Below are 22,043 nucleotides of genomic sequence, written 5' to 3' on the forward strand. Positions count from 1 at the left end.
ATATTCGATTTTAAAATTTATTATGCGGAGCCTGTGGATGTACCTGATTGACGGGCATGTCTGCGGCAAAGAGTAGAATTAATATTCTAGTCCCTTCCGTAAAAAAAGTAAAAGGGAAGAATAAACTATAATTTTCCAACACATCAGTTCTATGAACAAAATAATAAATGGAGAAAAAGGATGTGCTAATGACCGAGACAAATTTCATTATCAATAAAATTAAGACAGGGACGGAGAAAATGTGATTCAATTCTGATGAAGCATGACAGAGGTGGTCAAATATCAGTGCGTTGCGTCTCAAGATTTTTAAATTCTCCGCCCTATATAATATGGACAAAGAATTTCTAAACTTGAAAAGCTTATTTCAAATGGAGTATATAATTATAAATTAAATGCCATACCCGATCAAAGGTCGTTGATCTTCAGCACGATCCGTTTCAGAATGCAATAAAATCATTTGCATGTAGTGCGATATTGTGTAATAACACAGATATATTAAAAGAGGTGTGCATTCAATCAGTATGGTCATTAGCGCCATCAGGAATGAAATAATTGCTACTAATACGGCGGACGGATTCTCTGGTAAGACGGACGGCACAAGAGGCATCACCACGATCGTACTGCCCATAGTCTATATGCGTCAACCAATAGCAGTAAAATTAATTAGACTCAAATTATTGGTCTTGTCTGCCACTGAGTAGATTGAAAAAATTATACGTTTACGAATTATGAACTAACCACTGTGAGGATTATAGTAAAGCCGATAAAAAATCGTGTCGTAAGCGAGCTCTTGTGCTGCGCCAGGAATTTCTCTCCCAAAAGCCACTCGACTTCTTGCACGGCTTCGACAACAACTCGCAGCCGACGGTAGCGCATCACGATCCAGCGAGACAATAATAATTCAATAAATGTTCCAGATGAATTTACCGCAAACAGAATATTGACGGTGATGGGTAGACTTCGATCGGTGGATATATTGTCCGGTCTATTTTCTGAGTAGTAGCCCGCGAGGTACAAACTTACGAATTGAAAAGCTAAAATACATGTGAACCACCAAGTGGTGCGATGTTTCAAAGAGAAGGTGAATCTTGAAAATTTGTTCGTAATTAAATTGTTTTCTATCGTGTAAGGAATCATTCCGCACGCCTGGCAGAGACCAACAAATGGACGTAATTGTTCGAATACCGACATGATGAAATTAAAGAAACTGAATGTCCTTTAATCACACTAAACAGAAAATGCGGACAATAGAGCCAATAGCCTAATGAACATTGAAGCTCTTGTATTGAGTGTTAACGTGTTTATACCGTATTATAGGTGTAACCATGGAAATATCTACAGTTTACATAAAACAGAATACTACGAGTCTAATTTTCTAATGGGTTCCAGAGGTTGCTTGATTGACTTGTAATAGAATAATATTAGTTTCTACATTCTTTTCCAACGCTCTAAAATAACTAATGAAGCTGCATGAATGCTGGCTGCTAGACTTTCGGTAGGCCTATTGCTGATTAATTCTTTCACCGGTAATCGAAATATTGCCCTTTGATAAGCGATTATTTGATTTTAACACCGAATGTGCTTTATTTGAAAAAAAAAAAAATTTCAAATCCATACGATTTCATTAATATCTTAATTCTTCAATAATCAATCTTCCTTAATCATTAATCTTCCTTTCATTAATCATTCTTCTTCTTCAATAATTTGTACTATCATTTACCAGCAACTCTCCGAATTATTCACATCGCTCTTATTTAAATAGACTAACCGCACCCAAAGTAGATCCGCAATGATAATCAACTAACACGGAAACGACAAGTGAAGATGATCTCTACCCACAAAAGCAATCAAATTATTTAATACAAATGAAAATATCCAAAATTGCAGGAGTAGACTGTCAGCAAGTCTTCAAATAGATGTGTAGTCTTAGCATTGAAGAAACCATTGCACCATGAAAGAACTATGGCAACTTGGTACCACAAATGAGGGATTCAACTAAACTTTAAGCACTAGACAAGACTGAAAATGTTAAGAAATAGCAAATAGAAGCAGGAAGCTCAACAGAAAAGATTTTATTAGAAGTAACCTAGACAAACAGTTGAAATATTTTGGCCTTCATTTTACTGAATCATAATTGTCAACATTCAGTGTCACCAATCCAGCAACCTAGAAATAAACAAAATGGTAAACAAAAGATCTATAGTGGGGAAAACAAGACTAACTTAAAAATTCAGAATTAAAAAGCTTGTAATTTGATAGTCAACATCATGATCTGCCAAACATTAGTTCATCATTGACCAAGAAAAGGATTGTAAAGAAATAGGTTAGTCACCTTATGTATAATGTCATCTCAATGGCTATGGTCAGTCAGGGAATCCCTCAATAGAAGTCGCCTATAGTAAAAAATCTTACTATTAATCTCATAAATAAGTGTAGTATAAATATATCTCAATACAGGAGTCAGTATTAAAAAGCTCGTAATTTGGTAGTCAACATTGTGATCTGTCAAATTTTGATTCATCATTAATCTAAAAATACTGAAGTTAGAAATGAACAATTACCTTTTTCTTCACATTGCCTGACAAGACTACATTAGAACAGCAAACTTGGACCACCAGAGACCCGACCTAGTCCAAAAGTTACCTAGGATAGTAAATATGGGAAAATGTTAGCCCAAAATCAACAGTAACTTAAAATAATATTGATTTGTAAAATATTAAAAAGCTCATGGTAAACATAATAATCTGCCAATAATTTGTTCATCACAAGGAAGCGTTATAATTAGTTAACATAAAGAATTATTTTACCTGGTAGCCAAAAGCCCAAAACCACATTGTTAACTCATGTCTGGGATGAGACTTTACCTAGAAAAGAATGGGCAATTAAATAAAGTATGTGGTTGAAATTAATATTAAAACTTACAAATTTAGGACTTCAATTCATTGTTGATCACTTTGTGTATAAAAGCATCTGTGAAATATTGAAAAAAAAATTTAACCATTTCTAGACCAAGAGGAAACATTAGTAAGCGTTTTAATTGTTTAGTGTTCAGTAGACAAATAGGTCAACAAGGTTGTTCAGTATAGCGTATAATAAAGCATCACGACACTACAACAGAAACAGATAAATGGAATCAATTCAAGTTAAAACATTACCATAATTTCAATCACGTGGAGCCGTTGCAAAAGAGTCAAATGCCATCTTTTCTATGTAGAACGTCGATGCTTCACGCTACGACGCTACCAACAATCTGGGCCACCACGAACAAGTCTTTTTCAACATGGACTTGTGCCGTGTGCCCGTCTTCTGCTTTGTCCGCCGAGTCCGAGGGGCGTGTAGGGTTACTAAAATGTGGAAACCCAACGTGGAAAGCCATGCAACTACAACGAAAACCTCCATGCGGAACTGTAGTAGAAGTATTTGGCTTTTTGAAAGTTCCTTAAATTATGTAAAATAGGTAGTGCTTATCAATGTCATAGTGATTCAAAGAAAATGAACCTACACAAAATCCTTAACATTCCTTCCGGATTTCGGATAGAAAGCGCTGTAATACATCAAATATATATATTTAAAATAATTATTTCGCTAAATGTGCTTTGATTATTTTTTACACTTTTCAGTGTTCTTTGATTGGACAACAAATTCGTCAATTTTTTGCACACAAATGACAAAACGTCGCTCTCTGCATTGACGTTTCACGTTTTGGCGTTTTAGTTGTTCCGCTTTTTAGTTGCCCAGAAAACCCGCAGATTAGGAAGTGACGACGTGTGAATTGTGAAAGAATAATAAAACTGTATGATGAAAAAGCTGGAAAATCAAATTGTTTGATGCAATATCAAAATGAAGACATTTTTGACGCTCACATCACTGGATCAGACCATAGGATCCTACCTAGTTACTTTCCGATTCAGAATTATGCTAAACCTGTGATTCATTTATCATGCGCTTAGCATTGCAGCTTCGGCTTGAAAGTTGAGGATATTTATTGCGGCATGCTTGACCATTTGTTGAAAATGGAAGCAAAAGAATTACAAAAAAACGCAGAAATACTTCTATTCTTCACTGTCAAATGGAAGGAAATCGGATTGGATTCTAATTGCACTCAATTCAACTTCAACATCAAAACGGTCCGCATGCATGATCGGCAATTATTATTACGAGATGATGGACGACCTATGGTTGAAGGATTTATGGGCTGCCGCAACAGACCAAAAGTTGACTGATGTCGACATATTTGTCGGAACTGTTAAAGTGATGGAAGCTCATCGGATTATCCTATCCGCTCGCAGTCCTGTTCTGAATATCGTGTTGAACAAGGTCAGCAGTGACGCAATGAAATCTATCGCTTACTTTGGCAAGATATTCGATATCGATACTGTGACACTTTTCCTGCAATTCCTGTACACTGGTTCGTTGGAGAACTCCACCAGTCAAAACACCGATTACAAGCAGCTTCTGGAGTTGGCCAGAATGTACGAAGTGGAAACGTTGAAGAATTTTTGTCAAGTGGCCAACGCTGTCCCTCCGGAAGTTGAAGATCTCATTAGCTCTCGACTCTTCACTCAACTGTCGAGAGAAGACAACGAAGAGCACAGCAGTACCGTTTAATAACATTCCGAAGATGATGAGCGACGTTTGGAAAAAATTTTTAGCAAAAGAAAAGTTCTGTTCCATCAATGGGAAATCCAATGGATGTTTCCATTGCTGGAATGTAGCGTTTAGTACGCTCATCCATCCTGCCGGATATATACTAAGCGGATGCGAGGCAATTATTGGGATGTCTATGCAGGAAATTCGGGTGTAACGGGTAGGAGTATTTCATTTTCGCATGCGTGATAGTGGCGGTCGAGTTAGTTGTGGAGTAATATACTTGATTGTGGTAGCCGCAATCTCACCATCTTATGTTCAAGTGAAATCGACAAAGCGTATTGATGGCATAATAATAAATGCATATTATATATGCGTGCAATGAAGCTGTCGATTTCTTTCATCAATTTGTTTTATTTTTTTTCTCTCCAATGTTGATTTCGAATATCAGTTTAAATTTGATGAGGAAGTCCCGAAGCTATACCGAGAGATAACTACTTTCGTATAAGTAAAACCAGTAAAACATTTTTAAGTTGTCGTTTGGATGGAACGAAATATTTGAATTTGAAGCACTCGTTTACAACTTATACGGAATTAGGTCGTCATTACATGTTCTTTATATAGTCCATACGATCCATACTAGGAAAATAAATTAAACATTTTCCCCTGCAAGATTAAGGGGGCGGGGCGAGGATGTAACGCGTATGAAACGATTTGAGAACGTCGAGGATATACTTCTGCTGTTCAGATTTTTTAGGTTTGCTCACAAGTGGTTGTGGTGGACTGGTGGTTTTGGGTCTTCGACCTTCGTCTTATCAGTGCTGTACAACTTTACAACTTTATTTCAAATTATTAGTATTTTTCAAGTGTTTGACCGTTTTTTATTAAACTTTCATCTGGTAGTGAGTCGACTAATGTTTTTTTTTATTGATTAATTTTTATTATAGCTATATAATTAACACAATTTTTGTCTGCTAAAATCGCCACTCGCCAGTGTGAAATACGTTATCATGGCTAACTCTGCCCAGATGATCGTCCCGTACCGCTGGATTATGAATATTGTCGAAGAAGAACCGAAAACAATTGCCTCGAAAATGATTTTGTTTCAGGGCGAACGAGTCTTCCGAGTAGGAATGAAGAGATACGCAGATTCGCCGATGTTATTATTTTTAGTTGCTGATCTCAGTAGGCTAGGAATGCGAGTAGCAGACGTCACGTACGGAATCGAAGATGCTGACACCAGTCCAGCAACGATGACGAAAATGAAGAGAGAAGATGAAATTGGCAATGACGAAAATCTGCAGCTATTCGAAATTAATCTTGACAAAATGGCCACCGGACAGCGGACATTTGTGTTTCGAATTTGCATCGGAGGAAGCGTTTCCGGCTATTCTTATCGTCTGTCTGATCGTCTCGGCAAAGATCAAATATGGGCTGCCAAGGACAATCCAAATTTCGCGGACGTTGAATTCATCGTGAAAGGCAAGAAATTATTGGCGAACAAAGCCATTCTGGCAGCGCGCAGTCCCGTGTTTGCAGCTGAATTCACGAAAGAACAACCGGTGAGAGAAGGTCGTCATCAGATCCGAATTGTTGGAGTGGAACCTTCAACTGTGGAGAATTTCTTGCACTTCATCTACACGGGTGAACCAATGTCATCACTTGCAGACCAACAACTGCTCATGTTGGCTGAAAAGTACAGACTAACAACTCTGACCAGTTTATGCCAAGTTGCACTTGAGAAAATTGAGACAAAACGAATGGTGGACTTCATGAAGTGTTTAATAAATAGGGAAGCGGAAATACCTTCTTCCCAAGTCACGTAATATTCCATTATTACCTTTAGGAGGATTTAACTTAGTTCCATTAATTTAGATTTTTTTTATTTTCCCTGTTTAGGCCAGAAAAAGACACGGAAATTTTTGTTGATTTAACGACGACCACTTTTAGATGCTCTTTGCGGTTTGCTGGAAATGAACATGGACAATCAAAATGTATGATGAAATATCAAAAGGAAGACATGTTTTTCGCTTACATCACTGGACATTTCGGTGAAGTCCGTATTAGTAAACCTTTTATACATTTCACATGCGCCAAGCATCAAACATTATGCGGATTGCAAGTTGAGGATATTTATTGCAATTGGCCATTTACTTCGTACAACCAATGGTTGAAAATGGAATCGAAAAAATTGCAAAACAACGCAAAATTACTTCAACGTTTCACCGTTAAATTGGAAGAGGATATTATTGGATATCGCGATATCATCCATCAATTTAACTTCGACATCAAAACGGTCTGCACGATCAGCAACTATAACTACGAGATGATGGACGATGGATGGTTGAAGGATTTATGGGTCGCCGCAACAAACCAAAAGTGGACGGATGTCGACATATTTGTCGGAACTTTCAAATTAATGGAAGCCCATAGAGTAATCCTATCCGCTCGGAGTCCTGTTTTGAATATCTTGTTAAACAAGATCAGCAACACGGGGAAATCTATCGTCACATTTGGAGCGGAATTCGATGTCGATACTGTGAGACATTTCTTGCGGTTCCTCTACACAGGTGACAATGGTTCGTTGGAGGAATTCGACGTCAATATTGTGATACTTTTCTTTAAATTCCTCACTGGTTCCTTGGACACTTTTGCCAGTAAAAGTAAAGACACCGATTACAAGCAGCTTCTGGAGTTGGCCACAATGTACGAAGTCGAAACGTTGAAGAATTGTTGTCAAGTGGCCATCACTGTCCCACCGGATGTCGAAGATCTGTTTAGCTCTCTGCTGGAACTGTAACTCTATTTTAATTGAGTTGTCATACATTGTGTGCTATTTAACATTTGTTGTGTCTTTACTTTGTTTGAAATACGACCATTCTAGGAAAATAAATAGCATTACATCCCACAAGGTTAAGAAGGGGAGATGAACGCTGTGCCAACGTCGAGGCTTCCAGAAAATGATGTTACCGCTGGAATAGCTGAAGGAAAAATAATTGAGACGATTTCTGTTTTCCAGTTCTCTGTCGAACAGCGGTGAGTCAACTGCGGATCTTCAGGCTATTTTATTTAATAAGGTTTTTCAAGATTGTTTGTTATTTCGTTCGCATCTATTGGTAAGTCGATTAATATATATTTTTTTTTTGTGTGTGGCAATTGTGGAAGTACATAACACAATGTATTTTTGTTAATCACTAGTGTCGTGTAAATACGTCACCATGGCTTATTCTGCGCCGATGATTGTGCCGTATCAATGGATCTTGAACATCGACGAAAATGAACCGAAAACAATTGCCTCGAAAATGATTTTGTTTCGGGGCGAACGAGTTTTCCGTGTGGGTTTGAAGAACTGCGCCCCATCGCCCATTTTATTTTTCATGGCTGCTGATCTCAACAGAATTGGAATGAGAGTGGAGGATGTCATGTACGGAGTCGAAGATGCCGACACCTGTCCAGCAAAGATGACGCAAATGAAGAGAGAAGACAAAATTGGAATTGACGGAAGTCTGCAGCTATTCACGATTCATCTTGACAAAATGGTCACCGGACAACGGACATATGCGTTTCGCATTTGCATAGGAGGAAGCGTTTCCGGCTATTTTTATCGTCTGTCTGATCGTCTTAGCAAGGATCAATTATGGGCTGCCAAGGACAATCCAAATCTGGCGGACGTTGAATTCATTGTGAATGGGAAGAAGCTATTGGCGAACAAAGCCATTTTGGCAGCGCGTAGTCCCGTGTTTGCAGCCGAATTTGAGAAGGTGCAACCGATAAAAGACGTTCCTCATCAAATCCGAATCGATGGAGTGGAACCTTCAACTGTGGAGAATTTCTTGCACTTCATCTACACGGGTGAATCAATGTCATCACTTGCGAATGAACAATTGCTTATGTTGGCTGAAAAGTACAGACTAACAATTCTGACCAGTTTGTGCAAAGTCGCACTAAAGAAAATTGAGACGAAACAAATGACGGACTTCATGATGTGTTTGAATTTAAACGCTGAAAACCCTCCTTCCCAAATCAGGTAATATATTCTATTACATTTATGAAGACTAAAATTATGTTGAATTAATTGATATATTTTTTTAAATTCTCCTTTAGGCCGGAAAAAGACACGGAAATATTTTTTGATCGAACGACGTCCACTTTTAGATGCGCTTTGGAGTTTTTGGGAAATGAACGTGGAAAATCAAAATGTTTGATGCACTATCATTATGAAGATATTTTTGTCGTTTACATCACTGGATCTGAGCATATTCATATTCATGTGATTCATTTATCAGGCGCTAAGCATCGCAGCTTCGGCTTGAAAGTTGAGGATATTTATTGCGGCATGCAGGGATACAACTATCGGTTAAAAATGGAATCGAAAAAATTGAAAAACAACGAAGAATTACTTTTACGCTTCACACTCCGATTGGAACCGGGTATTTCTTCCAGACACATCTATGAATTCAACTTCGACATCAAAACGGTCGGTACGATCGGCAACTATTACTACGAGATGATGGACTACGCTTGGCCGACAGATTTATGGGCTGCCGCAACAAACCAGAAATTGACGGATGTGGAAATATTTGTTGGGACAGTTAAAGTGATGAAAGCTCATCGGATTATCCTATCCGCTCGCAGTCCTGTTCTGAATATCGTGTTGAACAAGGTCAGCAACGCAACGAAATCTATCGTTTATTTTAGCGAGGAATTCGATGTCAATACTGTGACACTTTTCTTGCAATTCCTGTACACTGGTTCGTTGGAGACATCCGCCAGCAAGGACACCAACTACAAGCAGCTTCTCGAGTTGGCCACAATGTACGAAGTTGAAACGTTGAAGAACTTTTGTCTAGTGGCCAGCGCTGTTCCTCCGGATGTTGAAGATCTCACCAGCTCTCTGCTGGAACTCTAATTGAATTGAGTTATTGACATTGCGAACTTTATACAACAGCTTTTGTGTATCTTTGTCGTGGTACTAATTGTTTTCAATACAGAATTTTTTCTATTTTTCAATTTTCGTCTTCACAATCCTTTTTAACACCAATTCTTATCTCATTTATTATCATAAAAGTGTTCGCTAAATTCCATGGTTTAACTGTTAAAAAAGTTGAGTGAACATAAATTCAGATTAATTGTTAAGCTCGCTGATAGTCGTGTAACGGGATATCAAAGACGGTTTATACCTCGTACCAATCCAACCTTTATTGTCGGACAACAAATATCAACACAATTATAATATTGAAAATTAGAATTTAACTTGAGAGGGTGGAAACATTGAAAGTTGAACGATATTCCTACACAAAATGAATTATTCTTCTGATTGACTTTTCTACGGAGTTTCAGTGGTGGCGTGTCAATCTGAAATCAGTTATGCGTTGCTCTTGATGAAGTTGATCAGTCCATTAGTAGACGAATCGTGAGAAGAGATATCGCCTGATATTAAAATTAATTTAATTTAAAAATCTATCCAATTTGGAGACTATAGTGAACGATCCTTTGATGTGTCTTACCTGATCCTTCCAACTCTGGCTCAATCGCCTTAGCTAATTGCTTACCAAGCTCAACACTGAAATGAATGAAAAGCAATTCCCGGCCTATTAAGTTAACTAAAAAAAAAAAAGAGCAGCTTCTTACCCCCATTGATCGAAAGAGTTGATGTCCCAAATAATTCCTTGGACAAAGATTTTCATCTCGTACATGGCTGAAAAGAACAAGAAACAATATAGAATTTAAAGGCCGTGAAACAAAAGTCCTAGACATGTTCACGTTTTACCAATGAGAGCACCAAGGATGAAAGGAGTGACTTTATGCACCACGATAGAGTTGGTCGGTCGGTTGCCTTCGAAGACTTTGTGAGGTAAGATCTTGCGCACGTCATCTGGAAAAAAAAAATCAATAAAATTTACAGTCAATTTCGTTTCGTAAGGAGAACAATTTCATCAGTCTTATCAGATGTAAAATAATTGCAAAGTGAAAAAGCTCCCGGGCCCCGAGAGACCACTACGGGAAATAATTTCTTTGCACGTCGCGAACTTTCGATTACCTTCGCCCATTCCGGATTTCAAAAGTTCGGCTTTGGCCTCGTCAGATGATTTGCCTTTCATGAGAGCTTCCGTCTGGGCCAAGAAATTAGCCATCAAGAGTTTGTGATGGATTTTGTCGCGGATCGGGTAAAGCGACTGAGCTAGAACGATGAAATCAGCCGGAATCAACCTATTCATCAAATAACAAAGGTCACGAAAGGAATCAATCACGAAATCAAAACAATAAATTACGCACCGAGTTCCCTGGTGAATCAATTGGTAGAAAGCATGTCGTCCGTTAATTCCCGGCTCTCCCCACACGACTGGGCCGATAGCATACTCAACACGTCGTCCACTTCGGGTAACATACCTTTAAAGATCAGTCGTAAACAAAAAAAGAAATTGAAAGAAACGTGAAAACAATAAGTGTTGAATGAAGAAGGCCTTACTTTCCGTTCGATTCCATGTCACCCTGCTGGAAGTAGGCCTAAGCCGCAAATCGATGGTTGGAGATATTGATCGTAGGGTAATAAAGCGTGTGTTTCGGCACCATAAAAATCGTTGTACAGCACTCCGAGTAGCACCAAAATAACCGGAACCTAGAGCCAAATCTACTCATTAATAACACGCCAATAAAACAATGGCAAGACACAAGTAATTACGTTCTGTTCCAATGGAGATTCGCAGAAATGTTGATCCATAAAATAAGCACCGTCTAGCAACTTTTCGAAATTCTCAAAGCTAATGCTCAAAGCGATCGACAAACCTTGAATTAAAATTTAAAGAGTTAACACACCTTAACCTTATTAATACAATGCGAATAAACATACCAATGGCAGACCACAACAAGTAACGTCCACCAACCCAATCCCAGAATGCGAACATATTCTTTTCGTTGATTCCGAAATCGCGGACTTTTGTGGCATTCGTAGACAAGGCGACAAAACGTTTAGCGACAGCCAATTCCTTTTAAAATAAATAACGGGATAAATTAGCACGTGATTTCGGTTGTATACGTCAAGTTGTTTAATATTACTCACGTTTTTGGCTTTCTCTAGGAACCAAGCTTTGGCTGATTCGGCGTTGGTGATGGTTTCCTGGGTGGTGAAAGTCTTGGAAGCGATGATGAACACAGTTGTTTCCGGGGTAAAACGCTATAAGAAATGACGCCAGTAAAGCGATGATCAGCAAAATGTTGTTCCTTTTATTAAATTATAATAATAATTAATTAACTTTTTATTTTAATAGTACAACGTCCTTTAATTACCATTAAATCTGAGCGATGGCATTCGTCCGACAACGACCGCTCGCTCAACTGATGATGGAATTGATTTCCTTCCTGCTGGATAGGATCCAAAACGGCGCCGAATATTTGATTCAACCAGTGTCCAACTGCGGATGAAACGTAAGGAGCGATCTGCCCATCTGTTGCAAGATTTTCACGGTCAATTTCTGTCGTATAAAAAATTACCTTTAGCCTATCATTAACACTCAACCTGCTATTTGTAGGGGCCCCTCAGCGTCATTGCACAATGGATTGGACGAACTTTCAAAGTATTGAGAAAATTTCAGCCCCGAATAGATCATTGAGCCAACTCCAAATACTGGAGAAGTTATAACCTACTACTTCTATAACCCTATGCTATAGAATTGATAATAATTTTGGTAATTAGTGCTGCTGGCGGGTCTTATTGAAAATGTTTTCATGTTACCGATGGCTCCCATGCGGAGGTAAAAGGATCCGTGATTTGTATTTCGTCTGGGATCGAGTTGTTTGCCAATAGTCACCCGGAGTTGATTGGTCATGATATCCTCCATGGATAAAACTCGATTTTCTTCAAAGGCGCAATCGTCCTCAGCTTTTGTTTCGGGTGTCTTGTGACGCAGTGCCAGTTGATGCCAACCTGAATGGAATAGTACAAATAGAGCACAAAGTTTACGAAGGACTATTAGCCGTATCTTTTTACTTTTTTTCCACGTGAACGAGTTGAATTGGGTTTGCAAGAGGACGTAAATGTAACCGAAGAAACCAATAGACACAAAGTAGAGATAAGCGTAGAAGCCCTGTGGGGAAAAACAATGCAATCTGGATTATTATCTGTGTGAATGATAATCATTTAATTCCGGATGCTTGTACGTACCTCGTAGTAGTGAGATGGGATCTTGATGGAAATGACTTGAGAAGTAGGAAAGGCCACGCCCATAACTACCAAAATAATTCCGTAGAGAGCACTAAGCATGTCCACAGTAGCCTGCCTGGTATTATTGTTTTCATTTGTTCAATTTTTTCCCAATCAAAAGTTGAACACGATTGACTTACTTGCCGTGTTCTTTCCATAATTTGATGGCTTTCTCCGAGGGATTGTGTGGATGATGTGGTCCACTGTTTTGGCCAGTGCTAAACGACGGCATCAGTGACCTCCGGTTATCGATTGCACTGGCAATGATGGGCTGGTTAGTTGCCAAAGTAATTTGATTTTCGTTTCGCAAATTTTGACCTACTGCTCCAATTGGATTCAGTTCACCCGCAAATTTGGCGGGTTTCAAAAGAGATTGCTGAACATCCTTTTTCGCTTCTTCTCCAACCGTTGATGAGCCGCTTATGTCCAGCTCTCCACTTTATTTAATTATTTGTAATTAATACTGTTCGTATTTGCATAGGAATTGGTCATATTTTTTAATACCGACCTGGTGTCGCCGGGGCTTTCACTGATTTTGATTCATTCAATTAGGTTGCCTAGTCCAACAGTTACCTAGGATAGTAAATAAGGGAAAATGTTAGAACAAAATCAACGGTAACATAAAAGAATATTGATTTACGGGATAAAATATTAAAAAACCCATTGTAAACATAATGATCTGCCAATAATTTGTTCATCACAAGGAAGCATAATATTTAGTTAACATAAAAAAATTATTTTACCTGATAGCCAAAATCACATGTTAACTCATGTCTGCGGGATGAGCCATTACCTAGAAAAGAATGAGCAATTAAATAAAGTGTGTGGATGAAATTAATATTAAAACTTACAAATTTATGAATTCAATTCATTGTTGATCACTTTATGAATAAAAGCATCTGTGGAATATTGAAAAAAAAATTTAACCATTTCTAGACCAAGAGGAAACATTAGTAATCGTTTTAATTGGCTAGTGTTCAGTAGACAAATAGGTCAACAAGGTTGTTCAGTATAGCGTATAATAAAGCATCACGACACTACCACATAAACAAATAAATGGAATCAATTCGAGTAAAAACATTACCATTCTATCACGTGGAGCCATAGAAAAGAGTCAAATGCCATCTTTTCCCAGTAGAACGTCGATGCTTCACGCTACCAACAGCTGTCAACGGGTGTTACTAAACTATGGACTTGGACAGTCCATTTTGGACTACTAAAATATGGACTTCGGTGCAAAACTATGGACTTCACCAGATGGCGCTGCCTGTCAAAGTCCATATTTTAGAACCAGAACGCTCCACCAATGGCCATACTAAACTATGGACTTTTCCTGAAAAGTATGGACTTTATCCAAATTCAACATAAAACATAAACTACGAAGTACGAATCGTTCTATCATTTTTTTGTTTGATATATTTAACGTCCGTTCAATAAACTACAATAAGCCACGAGCTTTCTAGAGCTGGCGGGACACTTACTTTTTTAAAGCCATTTTTTAAAGCCATTTTGGTTCATTGTTTTTTATTATAATAATAGTAACAAATGCCAGAACACTGCTTGGTAGAATTCCGTCGGCGGTAGGATATATTTTTGTAAAATATTCTATTTTTTTTTAAATTTCTTCTAAAGTATTATTTTTTATTAATTTTGTCTTGCTTTATCCGATCTATAAAACGGTTTAAATACAAGATGTTTTTCCGTGTTAATTAAAGGCAAAATCTCTTGAATATTTTCAATCTTCTATTTGCGAATTTAACTAATATTCTTTCCTCCTATATCCACATTACTCTCACTAAGTTTACCCGGTTCCAAAGATAAAATTGAAAATTCGGGTTGTCCAAGTAAAGCACCAACTGCAAGAGAAGCATGAGCTACATATCTTTTTTGCTTAATTAATAGGTTTAAGCTTTTTATCAGATGATGAGCTATGCTTTTTATATCTTCGATTCATACTTAAGATCTCATTTTTTTTAAATTGACTTTTGCTTTTATATAAAACAACGTATAGGGCAAGAACAGTCTTTAGAGACATAAACGGTTCTGCAGCAGATTTAAAATTAATTCCCTCTTTTGAGAAATGTGTTCATACTGTGTACCTAAAAGATCAATAGCTCCATTATTAAAAAAACCACTACCATATCTTAAAAAAATAAAGGGATACAAATAATGGGTATAATGGGTAATGCGAAAGCCAAAAAGAAAGCGGAAGTTGCGGATTATATGCCATCGCATTTGCGACAGCCTTGGCATTTTCATTTAATCCCTCTGAATTGAGGTTTGATGGGTCACAAATGCGCTCCCATCTAATGAAATGCATTTCCGACGGCGCAATCATTCCTTTTCCAACCAAAGGACTCCGAACGCGTTCAAATTGGAGACCAAAGAAACAAATTTCCATTCCCCTCTTCTGTGTGTGTCGGATGCCCGACTTTGGATTTCATAAACTCCTTCCTAAAAAATTTCACGTTATGGTACAGTGCAACATTTGCAAAGAATATTTCCATCCGGAATGCGAGAACATACCCGAATCTGCCATCAAGTGCAAAAAAGTGCCCTGGTATTGCTCATCTTGCATTTAAACCTTGAATGACTTTGTTTTATTTCTTTTCTCAAATGTCAAATCAAGAATAATAATTAACCTTTTTTGAAATGTTCAAAATGTACCTTGTAAATCGTGTATTAATATTCGCAATACACCATTCAGAATGGATTTGTTGTTTTCTTAAATTTAATTAAAAGATATATTCATTTAACCGTTTAAAACTTAAGCGAAAATATTCGGATCTAAGCCAAGTTTATAAATTTAAAGTCCATACTTTAGACGCCAAGTCCAGTGTTTCGGATACAACGCCATCTGATGAAGTCCATAGTTTCTGCAGGTTAAAGTCCATATTTTAGGTCCCAAAGTCCATAGTTTCGGACAGGCAGCGCCATCTGGTGAAGTCCATAGTTTTCGATCGAAGTCCATAGTTTAGTAGTCCAAAATGGACTGTCCAAGTCCATAGTTTAGTAACACCCGCTGTCAACACATTCAGAAAAGTCTTTTTTCATGGACTTGTGCGTCTTCTGCTGCTTCGTCAGCTGAGTCCGAAGGGCGTGTAGGGTTTCTAAAATGTGGGAACCAAACGTGGAAAGCCATGCAACTACAACGAAAACCTCCATGCGTAACTGTAGTATAAGTATTTGGGACTGAAAAGTGAAAACTGAAAGCTTTTTTGAAAGTTCCTTTAATTACGTGAAATAGGTAGTGCTTATCAATGTCATAGTGATTCAAAGAAAATAAACCCATACAAAATTCCTTAACATTCCTTCCGGATTCCGGATAGAAAGCGCTGTATAATACATTAGATATATATACATTTAAAATAATTATTTCGCTAAATGTGCTTTGATTATTTTCTACACTTTTTAGTGTTCTTTGCTTCGACAACAAATTCGCCAATTTTTAGTACACAAAACTTGGCTCTCTGCATTGACTTTTTGGCGTTTTGGTCATTCCGCTTTTTAGTTGCCCAGAAAACACGCAAATTAGAAAGTGACGACGTATGAAAGAATAATAACCAGCAGAGGATAACAAATGTGTCTGGTGCGTGTGTAAAGAAACACTGCCCCCCCCCCAACCCACCCTATATCATATGCTCTGTTGGATGTTACTATACACATCGCTCTATCCGTCAACCAACCGCCCGAAATAATCCCCAACGTGTCGAAGGGGGAAACATTCAGCTAATAATGTCCATATAAGGAGCTCTTATTTAAAATACAATCGCTTTCGATCTGTAATACTAGACATTAGACACTTAGGTATTAGCTCCTTGCTTAATGTAGCACGTAATTAAAAAAAGACGGGATCGTACGTCGAGCTGTTTATAGAAGTGATTTGGGCCATTTCCTTGACAGCTGCGATAACGTTTCAATTAGATCCACCATGATGAGAGCGCCAGCCGTAAACCACATAGACCGTTCCGCCAGAAATGGTCACCACGGGGACATAGACCAGCAGATAAACAATCCAATTGCCAATTTGCTCACTTCCGCTTCTGCCCCGTCATCATCAACAAATTTATTATTTGCCACTAATTACGAAAATGTGATCACCGTCTCGTCTCGTCGTGTTTTGTGTCTCGTGTCCCTTCATAGAATGGAATTTGTTTAATGTAATGGCTTGGCAACTTCGGACGTTAGCCAACTGTATATCGTGGTAGCATATGTGTTATTGTGCCCTTCCTTCCGTGACCGCCAGATGGCATGCGGCTCACAAGCCATCGGAAGCAGCGGGCCCAAAAGAAGGGTAGTCTCGTTTCGGCTTAGCTTGTAGACGGAAGCTTGTTTATTTCGCTGAAAAGATTAAGTTAATTACGCCATTCCAGCAGGCTGGACATTTTAGCAGACTGGAGTTGTTGTTGAATCCTCATCGACATCAAACGATATGTCTACTACATCAAAATCATCTATAATTAACAAAAAGAAACAAAAAATATTTTATTAAACAAAATCATACGGTGGAATAAAAAATGAGATAAATTTTTTCACCTTCTCTTGTAAAATCTATAATCTCCTCCAGAAATTTCACATCGTCTTCAGGATATTGTGCTCCTATTCCGTTAAACGCAGGATCAACATCACCAAGAAAATCTATAAATTCAGAAAAATGATCTAAATTCCTTTCCAGCATATCCAAAAATTCATCAATGAAGTGCGAGGAGTCCATGTCTTGTTCTGTCGAGCTCTCAAATTCAAATGGCCATCCATTCCAAAGCAATCCATTCCAATCCTTCTGGCCCACCTTCTTTCCACCTAACTCGTCACTTCCTATATCCTCCCCATCCTCATTTTTACTTGGGATTCAAATGGACAGTGAAGGTAACGGTATCTTTGGTCTTCATCGTTACTTTTGAATTCACAAATGTATGCCCCATCTTCCAGGCCTGCTCATCAATAAAATCGCGAATCACTTCGAACCTGGGGTCCAATCCTGGCTGAACATTGGTTGCAGCCCCCTCTGGGGGAGCACCGGCCTCCTCTAAGAGTCTCTCCACAAGATCTCCGAAACCGGGTCTCATGAGACATTCCTTCCCTAATTCTGACGCAAGACTCTCCGATTTGAACCAAGGAGAGTCCTTTCTCTCTTCTTTCCGCAATTTTCGGATGGCCCAATCCCCATCTTTCAATACCAAATCAAATTTGAACTCATCGTTCAATCCATAAAGACCCTTCCATTCACCCATCATATAAAAAACTTTGGCTCTCTCAACCTTCTGGTACACCCCAATGCTCTTGAGATGGAGCATAGCAATCTTCGTGGCTCGGAACAGCTGATGAAGACTCAGAACTGCCTGCCACGTGATCATGCGGGCCATCAGGTCGGCGGTTACAACGGGTTAAACCCGCCCTCCCCACCCGTTCTCCATCTGCTGTGAGGTTAAATACATCATATGCACAAAATAAGCCACGTGCCTTAACTCCCCTCACGCTTTCCACCCTCTTATTAAAAACTCGGCCATCACACAAAAAAAGTCACACTCGTAAAATTATATCCATCCACCGTAACCTCGTCCATGATAAAAATACAACAATCAAAACAACAAAAGAAACACTTTGGACAACTGATCTAAAAATCTCTCTGCGGAGCGGTTGTTGGACCCGTCTGTTCGCTAGAAAAAGAAATCGCAATACGCAATACACAAAAGCATTTTAAACGACGAATAATTTGTATGTAGGACGTTCAGGCCCCGGCGTTCAGGCCCCGGCTTTCAGGCCCTGGGCCTTAACGTCCAGATTAATAATAGAAATACAGCGAATGAATGTAATATGTGTGATGATTGATATGAATAAATGGAATAAATAAAAAAAGCCTGACCATCCAAAATAATAATAATAATACAAGCTTAGCCGGACACAAGCTAAGAAAAGCTGGGAGGACCTTGAAAACACCGAAGTTCAAGATGAGGAACAGGAATCGGATTAAGTCGGAGGAATGGGAGAAATTATAATTCAAATACAAATACGATTCAATTATATAATACACTAAGACAAAAAAAAACAAAAAATAAGTGAGTGATAACACTCTCCACCAAAAATACTCCCGGTGCCCACCCGGGAGTAACAACAAAACAACTGAGTGATAACACTCTCAAACAAAAAAGACTCCCGGTGCCACCCGGGAGTCATAGTAACTAACCATATAAAAAAAAAGATGTGAGTGTAGATATATTCCAAACACGTGTAAATTTCACACACACACACACACACAAGTTTCACCAACACACACACACACAACGAAAGACACGGGCAAACACACAAAAAAAAAACAACAACGGCAGCAGCTCCTTCCAAAATCACCGCCAACACGCCTGAAAGCCGGGGCCTGAACGCCGGGGCCTGAACGTCCATGACCCAATAATTTTTGCCTTCATTGTCCTTGTCAGAGTAGTTCGTAATCGGATTATTTTCGTCGCTCGAATCCTGATAATCAGTAATAGTCTCCTCTTCACTATCTTCTTCTAATGCTTTATTTTCCTTGTCACCATCCTCTTGAATAATTATGTTATCTAATAGAAGGTCTTCGATGGCATTTTCAATATCGAAGGTGAAAGTGTCTTCATCCAAAAAGTCGGCTTCAATATCGAACAGCATAGTCGCGTCAGCCAAAATTTTACTCCATCGTGCAATTTCGAGTTTTCTAAGAACAATTTGTCCTCGGTGAAACTGTAGATTCTCTGCGTTAACACTGACCGTAATCAGTCAATTAGTTGCTTAAGAAACCGCACTTAATTAAATTGAAAACTTATAACATACTAATTTGATCCTTGATTTTTTTTGAATATCTTTCTCTAAGTTTCTTCGAACGTTACACATATTCTCAATGAATGTGACCATTTCCTTTTCTTTTTGAATTACTGCTTTGCTAAATCTCTGTTCTAGCATCCACAGCCTGAAAGTGACTAATTCGAGACAGAATCTAAAATAGATAACAATATTTAGTGAATGACAATCTAAAAATAATGTATACTCTGTACCAACGGAATTGTTCCAAGGAAAGACTCCATTCTTTTTGTGCTCCTCCGTCACAACAACCTTATATTTGTTTTTCATCTCCTCAATTAATTTATTTGACCGAGTCTTCAGAATTACTATTTTTCTCTTCACCTATTGTAATCCTCGCCGAGCTGTGAAAGACCACGCTGTGACTTGTCTTTGAAATATTATATAAACTATACAGTCTTTACAAAATTATATTATTCATCATCCCCACTAACTCTTCTACTAATAATCTTCATCTTTTTTTACTTTTTAACATAAACAGCTCTATTCAACTCTCCATGCCGGACATGACAACGCTGTGAGTTGTCAAACCAATCCTAACTTTATATTTTATAAATAACTTGAAAAAAACCAACATATAAACTTTACAACCTTTATATATTAACTATATTTATCACCCCCACTTCTCACTTCTTAAACAAAATCAGAATTGGGGAGAAACGGTTAATCAAGTAAAAGTTTGGAAAAACAAACGTTTCACAACATACACACTCACTACCGAACACGCACACACAAATTAGGAGGAAGAATGAGAAGTAATAAAAAAAAGGAAATTAATTAATGACATTAATACAGTAATTAAAGGAAATTGGACGTAGAAATATTATTTTAAAAATTCCTTTGCCTCTGCCCCCACATCACCCTCCGGGACCGTTACTTCCAGAACCACCGGTGCCGTCAGAGAACGGTCCCTGGACGCCCAAGTGGTCATTTCAAAACCAAGTGAAACAGCCGGACCCGCAAGTCTTCTGGCCAGGACTGTCCTGATTTCATGCACGCCGTGATCGCGTGTCCACTGAGAATTTGATATTATAAAACCCACAATTAGCACGAAGACTTTCAATAAAGCCCCGAGCCGAGATCTCACGATTACCAAGGTAATCCAAGACCTGCTCCAGCCTCAAGGGCCCTACTACGGTCAACAGTCCCTCTCTCTAGAAAGGGTAAATGAACAACCACCAAACGCATTTTCCACTTTACATAAAGAAGAACAAAATCTGTCATATTGGTTCGTTCATAGTCCTCTTCGTCACCAACAGGGAAACGATGCGTGTGAGCTTCCCAAGGATCGCCCGGAATAGCCCGACAATTTAATCTGGACTCCTTCCGACAAAAACCCTTGAGCCTCGTCGGGGTGGAGATACAACACCTTTTCTCACGTCATGCGAGGCTCCCCAGAGCCAACACCTGGAAAGCTGTTCTTCATTCCTCACCAACATCATTGGCTGATTCAGCATCATCCGGTTCATCCTGAATCGACTCCCCTTGAATATTTGGAAGGTCTGACTGTAGTAGCCTAATTCAACAGGGTCTTCCCTCAGTGGCTCTCAGTCTAAGATGGATGATATAATCTAATGTACTACAACTACATCTTCATACTCCATTTGGATGTATTACCTGGTCGAAAAAAACTTTTGGGAATGGGATACAATGTAAGGTATAAGTCTACATAAAGAATACAGCATAAGGTATGATATAGGAACATCAGTGCATGAGCTACACACGAGAATAAAATACTTCACGACTGAGATACGTGAGTAAGGAACATAATTACTGCGAGAACCTGTGCCTATTTACAGCACACTGGTCGATTGGCAAATACACGAGCTTTTCTTGTCATATAGGAGCCAAATTGGTTTGGTTGCAACATGGAGGCCGCCAGCCGACGGCCATCGATACAACCTCCACCAGAAGAGAGAGTGATGCCCACAGTTGCAGTGGGGAAATCTATGGCTTAGTTGCGTAGAAAGAGAAGGTGATTGAGAATGGGCGTGAAGACATTAGGGTCGCTAAAATTGACTCACTCTCACCTGGTCGACAGGAGAGAGGAGGGAAGGAGAACCAAGATCAACTGGACTCGTTAAGCTGTAAGACGGCCAAAGAAGATCATAGGGCCTAGAGCTAGGCAAACGGACGAAGAGAAAGATACACGATAGACTAAACATGCCTAGTAAAAGCAAAACGGCCAAAAACACACCTCAGCTCATCGTTTAACCTCTCCCCAAGTTTTTTTGTTTAGAATCGTTTTTTGCTTGAAGTAGTAATGTTTACACTGAAATCACTGAAGGTACTCGTGCTCAGTATTATGAAGCAGCCATTGAATCGATTTCTGAAACTTGGACACCATCAACATACCTAAATGATAAGCAAAATGTCTGCCTCTAAATTTTTGTGTGAAGACAAAAATCCTTCCTGACATATATGATGC

General features: G+C 38.7%; 4 protein-coding genes and 1 long non-coding RNA gene across 7 annotated transcripts in view; 2 read left to right on the forward strand and 3 right to left on the reverse strand.

Moving 5' to 3' along the window:
* Positions 1-9,597, forward strand: part of LOC124320546 — a 467,022-nt gene extending 457,425 nt beyond the window's left edge. For 2 of the 3 annotated variants that reach the window (XM_046783371.1, XM_046783373.1), the window contains exons 2-3: positions 7,786-8,614; positions 8,692-9,597. In XM_046783371.1, coding sequence (XP_046639327.1) covers positions 7,806-8,614; positions 8,692-9,496 — 1,614 coding nt within the window. In that variant the 5' untranslated portion in view covers positions 7,786-7,805 and the 3' untranslated portion in view covers positions 9,497-9,597. Of the gene's footprint in view, positions 1-7,614; positions 7,704-7,785; positions 8,615-8,691 lie in introns of those variants that run through there. The other variant, XM_046783370.1, reaches the window with a different exon arrangement.
* Positions 11-3,303, reverse strand: LOC124322551. Its single transcript, XM_046784284.1, has 8 exons — positions 3,156-3,303; positions 2,923-2,970; positions 2,808-2,864; positions 2,562-2,643; positions 2,333-2,393; positions 739-2,166; positions 402-631; positions 11-320 (listed from the first exon to the last, which is right to left on the reverse strand). Exons 6-8 carry the CDS (start codon positions 1,189-1,191, stop codon positions 11-13), a joined length of 993 nt encoding a protein of 330 aa, XP_046640240.1. The 5' UTR covers positions 1,192-2,166; positions 2,333-2,393; positions 2,562-2,643; positions 2,808-2,864; positions 2,923-2,970; positions 3,156-3,303.
* On the forward strand, positions 5,723-7,603 carry LOC124320547. The gene is made up of 3 exons (XM_046783374.1): positions 5,723-6,409; positions 6,487-7,383; positions 7,472-7,603. The coding sequence occupies exons 1-3, from the start codon at positions 5,745-5,747 to the stop codon at positions 7,515-7,517; spliced, it is 1,608 nt and encodes a 535-aa protein (XP_046639330.1). The 5' UTR covers positions 5,723-5,744; the 3' UTR covers positions 7,518-7,603.
* Positions 9,598-9,851: 254 nt separating the features above from the next.
* On the reverse strand, positions 9,852-12,249 carry LOC124320556 (glucose-6-phosphate isomerase-like). Its single transcript, XM_046783387.1, is given in 13 exon segments — positions 9,852-10,017; positions 10,095-10,150; positions 10,219-10,285; positions 10,358-10,462; positions 10,628-10,797; positions 10,864-10,977; positions 11,057-11,112; positions 11,114-11,206; positions 11,270-11,373; positions 11,438-11,573; positions 11,648-11,808; positions 11,875-12,032; positions 12,104-12,249. Coding segments are annotated over 10 exon segments (885 nt in total). The 5' UTR covers positions 11,493-11,573; positions 11,648-11,808; positions 11,875-12,032; positions 12,104-12,249; the 3' UTR covers positions 9,852-9,952.
* Positions 12,250-12,769: 520 nt separating this feature from the next.
* On the reverse strand, positions 12,770-13,960 carry LOC124320568. Its single transcript, XR_006913982.1, has 6 exons — positions 13,872-13,960; positions 13,639-13,686; positions 13,531-13,580; positions 13,296-13,360; positions 12,928-13,224; positions 12,770-12,859 (listed from the first exon to the last, which is right to left on the reverse strand). It is a non-coding gene; the product is annotated as an uncharacterized LOC124320568 (long non-coding RNA).
* Between the last annotated feature and the right edge of the window lie 8,083 nt (positions 13,961-22,043).

This window comes from Daphnia pulicaria, chromosome 1, assembly GCF_021234035.1.
Source record: "Daphnia pulicaria isolate SC F1-1A chromosome 1, SC_F0-13Bv2, whole genome shotgun sequence".
In the NCBI taxonomy this organism is placed as follows: domain Eukaryota; kingdom Metazoa; phylum Arthropoda; class Branchiopoda; order Diplostraca; family Daphniidae; genus Daphnia; species Daphnia pulicaria.